General features: G+C 49.8%; 1 protein-coding gene across 1 annotated transcript; it reads right to left on the bottom strand.

The window, feature by feature from the left end:
• Positions 1-2444: 2444 nt before the first annotated feature.
• Positions 2445-5957, bottom strand: LOC108926407 (baculoviral IAP repeat-containing protein 7-A-like). The gene is made up of 7 exons (XM_018739071.2): positions 5328-5957; positions 4412-4511; positions 3851-3932; positions 3729-3762; positions 3235-3300; positions 2899-3117; positions 2445-2813 (listed from the first exon to the last, which is right to left on the bottom strand). The coding sequence occupies exons 1-6, from the start codon at positions 5581-5583 to the stop codon at positions 2915-2917; spliced, it is 741 nt and encodes a 246-aa protein (XP_018594587.2). The 5' UTR covers positions 5584-5957; the 3' UTR covers positions 2445-2813; positions 2899-2914.
• Positions 5958-9720: the final 3763 nt, after the last annotated feature.

Consider the following 9720-nt stretch of genomic DNA (forward strand, 5'->3'; position numbering starts at 1 on the left):
TAACTAATCTGTAACCACGCACACAGGTCCAGTCCCTCTTTGCTGGACCTGAAACGGACAGGAAGATCGATGGGACCGACGTGGTAAATGTCGCAGCAGAAATAGGGTAAGAACGGCGAGTTATGAGCGTAGCTGTGGCTTTGTGATGGACACAGACAGCGCCAACATCTGGATACAATGAGCTGCTGAAACGGTGGCAGCTGATGGAGTGCATGCGTGTGTGTGTGTGTGTGTGCGCGCGCATGTGCATTGTCGGTTTCAACAAAAACCGCTGAACCTGGCAATTCTTTCTTTCCCTGGCAGGGGGCCAAGAGCTGGTAAACAAGGCTGTGGCCACTTTTACACACACAGACACACACAGACACACATTCCCCTATCTGCTGGCATCCAGCCGGTAAACAAAGCACATTCCGCACTAGGTCCAGTGAGTCGCCAAAGTGCCCGTATCACACGATTTACCGGGGAGATTAACTGTCAAGTCCTGCTGGGAAAGAAGTGCAGCCCTGATTGGTTACCGCCTCGCTCTGTCCCCGCTGCCCCTTCCGTGGCAAGAGACAAGTATGCAAATGAGGGAGCGTCCATCGCCTCTGTATGACGGTCTGCACCACTTCCGGTCCCGGTGTGCGGCATCGCACCAAATGCCTTTATCAACTCAAAATGCATCTCGTGTTTCTTTCGCTGGGCTTCTTCCCAGCCCCGGGTTCGTAAGAGCCACAGCCGACGCTCTGCGCACGGTCCACCTCCATCGGTCACTGCGCTCACCCTGCGGTCAAGGAACGCCTGTCCCTCACTGGGATCGACCTTATTGTACCTGCTACCCAACCTCAACAAGCTCTTTCCCCATCACTCACACTCTTTCACGTGTCTTTAATACGGAGCTCTTTCTTTGTAATTGTGTCACTCACAGTTACAAGCTTTAACTCTCCCTCATTAACATCTATCTGCAAAGCATGCTGGGAGAGCAGCCAATACGTGCCACAAACATCCCAGGTGAAACAGACAGATTCGGTGCATCGAGTTTGTCTAAACTGGAGGCCTTGCGGTCGGTGCGCAGGAGAGCGACCTCCCGATCTCTTACACTTGAACCCGTCACAAGATGCAGCGACCAAGTGCAACCGCGAGCAAAGCCACAGGGAGTCGCCGTTTCAGCACAGACTGTGGGGCGTCGCACAGTAAATCCGCATCACGATGCCTTGTCAGATGGATATTGTTCTCACAGCGAAAGGATTTGCTGATCTCTGTCTACAGCCTCCTGATATTTCATTCAAGTGTTGGAGGGGCTCCAGCACACGGAGCGGAGCGCAAGCTGTCATCACTTTAAAGATAACAAGGGCGATCGCTGCCGGTTCTTTGATTTACTCTGCTCTCAGAATGATGCTGTCACACTTTCCTGTGAATACACTCATTGCGCATTATTCAGTCCGCCCATATCTGGCTTTTTCCTAAGCCAGCCTATGACTATTAGTACCATGTACCGCTCATCACGCTGGAAGTTCATTCATATGTTCTGACGTATCTGTTCCTGGACGGCCACATTCAGTGTGGTGCCATAAACTGACACCACATTTGCAGATTTTAGCCAGCTGTGTGAGCCATGGGTGGAGCCAGGAGTGCTCTGGGTGGAGCTAGGTGTGTGATGGGCAGAGGTAGGAATGCTGTGGGCGGAGCTATGAGTCTCATGGGCAGAGGCAAGTGTGTGTGGGGTGCAGTTAGGAGTCTCATGGGCGGAGCAAGGGACCTCCTAGGCAGTGTCAGGGGTTGTCCTCTGAGCAGGGAAAGGGGCTGCTGCCGTGGAGTGACAGGTATCCTGGGCATGGCAAGAAAGAAGTCTTGAAGGAGGGGTCCTGTGGTGAAGGGTGGCAGGGCATGGAGGCCTCAAGGATCTCAAAGTGTCTCAGAATTTGGAGGAACAAACCAGCCCAGTCAGTCTGTCACATTGCTTTCAGCGACGCACTTCTGACTGTCCGTCCATCCACCCATAATGTGTGTGGGAGCAGTGTGTGTGTACACACACCACCGGGTGCAAAATCAGTGTCCAAGGTTCTCCCCATTTCAGTGAGCCGTTCCTTATTCTTTACTGCCCTCTGGTGTCCAATGAGCACCAACATCCAGGTACAGAGAGATGCTCCTCAGCATCCATCTGTTCTTCAGCCTCCACCATGACTCACGTTGCTACAGGGTTTCCTTGCACTCTTAAAGTTCTGCTCCGTTTCCTTTCTGACTTTCAGAGCTGGTGGTTCTGCAGCTGTGCGCTGGAAGGGCTCTTAATCTGCTTTTACTTCCACTCTCGTCCATAAGAAGCTCTTCCAGCACGGGGTCACGGAACCCATGAACACCAGCCATGTCCATTGTGTGGCTCATACGGTGTACTGAAATAAACAAGAGCTTTTCATAATAACAACAGTCTTAGCAAGAATTTTTATTTATTACAGCTATATGTGAGGGTTTACAGAGCCTAACCGGACAGCAAATAAAGTGGTAATTATACTAGGTTTTCACTGCATGGTATTAGTGACTTTATTAGTGGTAATTGTGGCTTTGGAGTTACAAACAAAATGAGTTACAAACAGAGTTTGTAAGTTGAGGAGCCGGTGTGTGTGAAGAAATGTAGAAATGTGAAACTCTTTCTCCATGTGGTCACATGAGCACTATGAGCTCCGCGTTGTGGACATCATCCGTCCCTCAGTCGGCCTCAGTGGGAGCGCCAACGCGTTACCTTCGAACATCTGCACAACATTTACCGAGCCACCCGCCAACCCCGGGGCACCGCGCCAAGGGGAAAATGACCCTGGGGGTGGGATGGCAGCGAGTCTCTGAGGATGGAGATGAAAGTGTTACCGCTCATCCTGTGAAAGAACATACCAAGTGATGAACACACACACTGCACGGGCGTCTCACCGCAGCAGCGCAGCTCTCAAGACATGAAGGTGCGCACGCTTCCCCGCACGACCGCGCGGCAGATGGGGCAGTGCTGCAGGCTGGCCGCGCAGTCGGCACACGCCACCAGGTGCCCGCAGGGGATGAAGACGATGCACACGGCCCTGTCCAGGCACACCTTGCAGGTGCGTTCCTCCTGCAGCTGCCGCAACTGCTGCTCAGCGCTGAGTCCCTGCGAGCCTGGCACGCGCACACACACACAAACCGGTGGATGAGGACGGTTCAATCACACATAACTCCAATGACTTTACGATCAACAGAGCCGCACGGTGAAAAAGCGGTGGAGGGGGTTCTCACCTTGAGCCCTGCCATGGCGCTGCACTCCCCCTCGGCCAGCAGCGGTGCCCCGTCTCTCCGTGGGCTCTGGGGTCAGACAGCCACATTTTAATAAAACTCACCCTTTCACGATTTGCTGGCTCTACATGCACTTTCTGCTCGGACCTCTGTCCCTTGACCTGTAGCTGGGCTACATCAGTGCTTCTCAGTCCTTCATCTCTGGTTATTGTGGCCCCTCAGCATCAGGTTTGCACACTAAGTTAGTTACACTGATTTAGCCATTTATGGTGTCAATTCAGGGTATGTACCTTGCTCAGTGGGCTACCATTGTAAGGTGACAGCTCTAACCACCACGCCACCTGCTGCCCCTAGAACAAACTACACTACTCAAACCAGTTGTGTGAAAGTGGCTTTTACCCCCACATTGCGGCAAACCTGGTAAACTGATCATGTGCTACAAGACATTAGCCAATGGCTTTGCTGGTCTTCAGGAAGAACTTCTGGCACTTTCTTACCTTCTCCAACAGAGGTGGACACTAGAGACGCACCCTGAGGACGAGAGGAGACTCAGTACAGCACAGAGGGAGGAACTGAGCATTACGGAGATGGAGGAAATGGCAGGAATATGAATCCTTACTGCAGTTGGGCCCGTGGAGAAACTGGACTCCTGGATGCTGCGCACATATTCCAGTCCTTTAACCTGAAGCAGAAACTCACACCTGAGGAAAGAGCAAAGGCCAAGTTCACACAGGGGTCTGGAGGAGGAGGAGGAGGAGGAGGAAGATCAACTGGAACAGAACAAAGCACAGGCTAGGGGACAGCCAATGAGAGTACAGCACTGGAATTCATATGAAACAGCAGCCAATGAGATTATGGCACTGGAATTAAAACTAAAATACAGCCAAAATTAAAACTGAACCACTGTGCTCCTCCACTTCTGGCCTCTTGGTGATTCCACTCACAAGGAGACTAAAATCAAGACCCTGCACTCCTGGTGTCCCTCAGAGCTGCTGAATCCCTCTCACATTAAAGAAGGGTCTCAAACCCATCTCTTTGAGAGCCACGTCTCTCATGATCCCCTGACAGTTCCAGAAATGAGTCCACACCATCTGCTATCATTCTCTATGTATTTTCTGTTTGAATGTCACTTCTGAGTGACAAGAAATGTGACTTGGCAACTGTGTTTGTCACTTGTTACCGTGGGAACCACTTGGCGTGTTCCTTCCAAGGGTCGTCTCCAGGTTCCCAGTTCCTCAGGCTTCCATCACAGTGGAAGCACTTGACGTTGTCGTTGTGGCCTGAGAGAGAGAGAGAGAGAAAAAGAGATGAGACGAGATGGCAGGCAGTGGACTGTTGACTCTGTCTGTCCACCTCCGGAGGTCCAAGCGCCACCCAGGAAGAAAACCAGGATTCTCAAATGTTTGGCATGAAACATCTCAGGACAGAAATTAATTTTTCTTTCATTTCCATAGTAACAGGCTTCCACTATCGATCCACCCGCAGCTGGACAGAACGAGCCGGTGAGGACCTGGTGCCCCCTCCCCCACTCCCCACCACCGCGTTTATTAAATATCATTAATGATGTGTGATGCCTGACACACTGAAACGCTCCTGTCACTGTGACCCTGACCGCGACCCCGACCCCCCACCGGTTCACGAACCGAAAACAAACGCCCTGCGGCCAGGACCTTCTGTGCGCGTCCAGCTCTTTCTGGGCCGACCGCATGACACAGCGCTTTCATTGTTCACACCTCCCGCGCTCAGTGGCTAGTGCCGTAATATCCTCATAAATAATTACATATTGCACTGTTATTACTGTAACATCTAAACAGTTTACTGTAGCAAACAGTGTTTAACAGAAATCAACAGTATTTTCCTGTAGTTAGTGGTAATTAACAGTATTTAACGACAGCTAGCAGTGAGTAGTTAACTGCACTTAGTTGGCACTAGTTAACTCTGACGTCACCATGTTGGAGATTATTATCAGTTCAGTTCGGTCTTTTATTTTTGGTTCAACTGAGCCCCCCGACGTCAGCGAACGAACGGTTTCAAAGCGCAGTGACCGCCACCGTCCGCGACGTGCAGGTAAGACGTGCGCGCGGCCGCTCCCTCACCTGTATAGAAGAAGCCCGCGGGGACGAGCGCCTCGGGCCCGACAGCGCCGCCTGGCGGCCAGCCGACGAAGGTGCTCCTGCGCGCGTCCTCGCTCGCCAGCCTCGGGTGCGCGGGCTGCGCGCTGAGCGCCTCCTCGTCCGCGACCATCCTGTGGATCTGGGTGAGCAGCTGTCCGTCCACCGAGTCCGGGGGAGGCGATCCCGGGGCCGCGCCGACCCCCCGCCTGCGGGGATCCCACGCTCTCGTTCCCGACATCGCGCCTTAGTGGCCGGCCGCGCTCGCGCTGCCCCGCCCTTGTGGCCCCATCGCGGAGCCGAGATCTTTCGGGAACGATCCGCGTGCACAGGAGGGGGCGGTGCCATGGGTGCACGCGCGCCCCGCCCGCACAGGTGACGGATTGTGTCGGCAGGTGGCGCAGTGGTGAAGGGCACGGCGAGCGACCCTGGCTGGAGCTTCTTGGTTCAAAGCCCGAAAGAGTGAAGTACTGCGGACTTTAAGTGTGAACTAAGAGAATGACTCTTATTGATTACCCTTTATTAATTTTCTTTTCATTTACAGCAGGTTTACATTTTTTACCAGAAGTGGAGCTGTGATGTGGGGGATGCGATGGCGCAGCGGGTTGGACCGGGTCCTGCTCTCCGGTGGGTCTGGGGTTCGAGTCCCGCTTGGGGTGCCTTGCGACAGACTGGCATCCTGTCCTGGGTGTGTTCCCTCCCCTCCAGCCTTACGCCTTGAGTTGCCGGGTTAGGCTCCGGCTCCCCGCGACCCCCTATGGGACAAGCGGTTCAGAAAGTGTGTGTGTGAAGCTGTGATGTAAATTCTGCTCTTATTTGTGAGGCAAGCGAGTATTGACCATATATTCATTGTAATGTACATTATTTAACATATAACTATTGACAGTATACATACAGTATAATACATGTATACATTCCTGTGTGTGTGTGTGTTAATCAGAGGGATGTGATGAGAGAACAGTTTAACCTTTGCTGTAAAAGATGAGTTTTTATTTCTCTGCTTTTTCCTTATAAAGTGACACTCAGCAGTCCTCGGCAAAAAGCCTTCCAAGTGGCATCGTACCGTCATGGAAACAACATGGTATTTTTGTGTGTTTTCTCAATGTCTTTTACTTCTATCGCTCCTTGACTGCAGTGATAGAAAACCATTTCATTTTAATATACCTCCAAGTTGATTAAAATATTAAAAAGAGAATATTCAAATAAGAATTCAGTTTTCTTTTTATTACTGCTTCGTCTGAGATGTTTAATAAATACCAGGTTATACACGTTACCTGCTTTCTGAGGGCATCTGCTGTCAAGTCCAACGTCGTGTAACTGCAGTGCTGGTACTTTTGTTAGTAATTATTTACTTAGTGCTTAGGGCTCCTCATGTGCAACCGGAAGGTCCTGGGGTTGAATCCCGCTATTGCTGTAGCTCTGGTAACCCGGAGGCTGTTTGGTGCCTTAACCACAATGCATGTGGGGATTTTAATGAGCAGTTCTACTTCTCTGTACTCTATTTAATTCCACTGTGTCATAGTGGCTGTGGGTTGTTGCTTTGTTTTGAGAGGTTCATCGTGTTAAACAAAATTCTCACACATTTTACTCACAGGGGTTTAATGAACAAATAATAATCAACTAAATGTCAGTGAGAATAATGAGTTTGCATTTAGAGCGGGTCAGGTGCAGGTTACCTGTCTGTACACGGTCAACATGTGGTATATTGTGCTTATATGTACCCCAGGTACAGTATGTCCCGCGTGAGCCCCGACACCAATAGGGGGCACAACATCGAGGCGCAGGGCCTGGTCCAGTAAGTACAGTACCTGTCCATGGCTTCCATCCCTTCGTGGACTGTCGAGGGCGTCGAGTTCGGACCCCTTTTGCCCCAAAGCGACAAGGTCTATAGCCTTGACAAAACTATGCCATCATAATATTAATCAGTTGGTTGTTCTTCCTTCACTGGCACCATTAATAGAGGAATAATTATGATCGCTGTATGGATTATTACACACATTTCACACGGTAAGCTAGAAACTGGGCAAATGCGGCTCTGATGGATCAGGCAGCTGTTCTTTGGTATTCAGGGATGAAAAAATTTGGAATGAACAGCGGGAGGAAAGGCTCTGTGTGTGTGTGTGTGTGTGTGTGTGTGTGTTTTGATCACCACGCGCAGAACCACATGCACTGCTGCGTGTTTTAAACCTGTACTATGGGTCCCACAGCTCCTGTCCACATGGGAGGTGTCTCCACAGCTAAGCCTCCTTTGTAGGCCAAGTGTTGCAATTGTTCCCTTCAGAGGTGTTTATTAATAGCGTCTCACGCAGGCGCAAGAGCAGTGAGAAGGTGGACATTTACCCTGGGACACAAAATATACCACGTGTGGGCCTTCATGCTCACAGCGGAGCTCTTTTCAGTCCCTCCTGCAGAACGAGGCAGCAGCTCACAGTCACACACAGGTTCTGTGCCCAGTATCTGCGTATAACTGAACTCAGTATTGCCCGTTATGTTTTTGACCCCCCCCCCCCCACCATACCTGACACCTTGTTATCCTGCAGACACTGATGAAAACACACCGATATTCCTCCAAATCTGTGTTCTACCACGGTATGTCCAGCTGCGTTTCTCCCTGACGGCAGCACCTCTCTGGTGTGTCTCCATCTTTTCGACACCAGAACCTGCAAACCTGCAGCCCCTGCTCATGGGTACCAGCTGGTTACCACATTGATGCTGTAACCGGTGTAGGTTTTCCCACTAATTGCTTCCTCCACTGCTGGTCCTAAATTTGTGGTATTTTTCTATTAACTCTGAATCGCCAGAGAAACATACCACTACATTGCTGGTTCACATCCCTCAGGTAGCGGCCTATGGCATTGAGTCACACAGAAATTCATCCGAGAGATGAACTGCATTTAAAGGACAGTCACATTTCGCGATGCTTTGAATCCATAAAGTGAAACGAAACACAGCCGAAACCTAAAATACTCAACTTACAGCTCATGCAGTTTAAAACGTATCAGTGCTTCGAACATGGAGCTTACGATTTACGAATTGCCACATCCAGAGGTCGCACAGAGACGGACGTGTATTACCGAAACACCCCTGTACGGACGTAGGGCTTCGAAACTCACGTCCGGAGTGAAAATACGAGTGTACAGAATAAATTATTGCAGGGCGTTTGAGACAAGCACATCAAAACGTGGCCTGCAGGGCTGAGACGCAGCAGCAGGACAGGGGTTCGGTGGTCAGCGTGAGACCGGACAGAAATTCAGTGTGACAAGAAGTTTGGACAGCAGCAAGCCAACCTGGACCAAGGACTGTTAAGAGAATCACAGGCAAAAGCAGAGGATCACTCATCAAGCATCCATAACGCTGCAGCCTCCTTGTTTGCTATTTATAGCTTCTTCTCCAAATGTATCAGTGGGAACAGCTGCGCCACGTTCTGCAAGTTGATTTGGACCCAGGTGGTTACTTTCATCACTCCTCATGGCACACATGACACTAATGTAATCTATTATTATTATTATTATTATTATTATTATTAGCGGGGGCGCAGTGGCGCAGTGGGTTGGACCAGGTCCTGCTCTCCAGCAGGTCTGGGGTTCGAGTCCCGCTTGGGGTGCCTTGCGACGGACTGGCATCCCGTCCCCTCCCCCTCCGGCCTTACACCCTGTGTTGCCGGGTTAGGCTCCGGTTCCCCGCGACCCCATCTGGGACAAGCGGTTCTGAAAATGTGTGTGTGTGTGTGTGTGTATTATTATTAGCTATTGTAATATACGCATGGGGTATAACATCTTGTCCTGTGTATCTTGAATGTATATAATAATAATAATAATAATAATAATAATCCATTGTCAATAAGCACTTGTCCAGTGCAGAGACACGCTGGTCCAGAGTGTATCCTGAAAATCTAAATGCTTTACCTTCAAAAAATGAAAAGACAGATTAGCAGTCATGTACATGATGAGGGTGGGGGAGAAGGGGTGTAAAAATGAACACACAAATGCGCCGAGAATTTCCCCCCTTTAAATTAATGGTAATTGTGAGTTTGTGTTACGAGAATGTATTATTATTATTATTATTATTATTATTATTATTATTATTATTATTATTATTATTATCAACAACAACAACAACAACAACAATAATAATAATAATAATAATAATGATAATAATAATAATAACTGTCTTCACACAGCTCGCGGATAGATGGCGCTACACCCCATGAACACATTAGTAATAAAGGAGATTGCTCAAAATGGTCTCGAGGGCAGCAAATTCAGAGCTGCAGTACGGCATTACAGTACAGTACTATGGTACAGTGTCCACAGGGCTCGATAAACTGGATTTTGTCGTTTATAATCGTACAGCATGTCAAAGTGCTGAATCTGACAAG

This window comes from Scleropages formosus, chromosome 5 (assembly GCF_900964775.1).
Source record: "Scleropages formosus chromosome 5, fSclFor1.1, whole genome shotgun sequence".
In the NCBI taxonomy this organism is placed as follows: Eukaryota; Metazoa; Chordata; class Actinopteri; order Osteoglossiformes; family Osteoglossidae; genus Scleropages; species Scleropages formosus.

What these genes read in the sequence shown, in the direction of transcription:
- LOC108926407 (XM_018739071.2), bottom strand. Translation starts at nt 5,583, where the DNA reads ATGTCGGGAACGAGAGCGTGGGATCCCCGCAGGCGGGGGGTCGGCGCG. An exon ending in CGCGGGCTTCTTCTATACAG is followed by an intron (nt 4,512 to 5,327) that starts GTGAGGGAGCGG and finishes TCTCTCTCTCAG; the next exon opens with GCCACAACGACAACGTCAAG. An exon ending in CACGCCAAGTGGTTCCCACG is followed by an intron (nt 3,933 to 4,411) that starts GTAACAAGTGAC and finishes CTCTTTCCTCAG; the next exon opens with GTGTGAGTTTCTGCTTCAGG.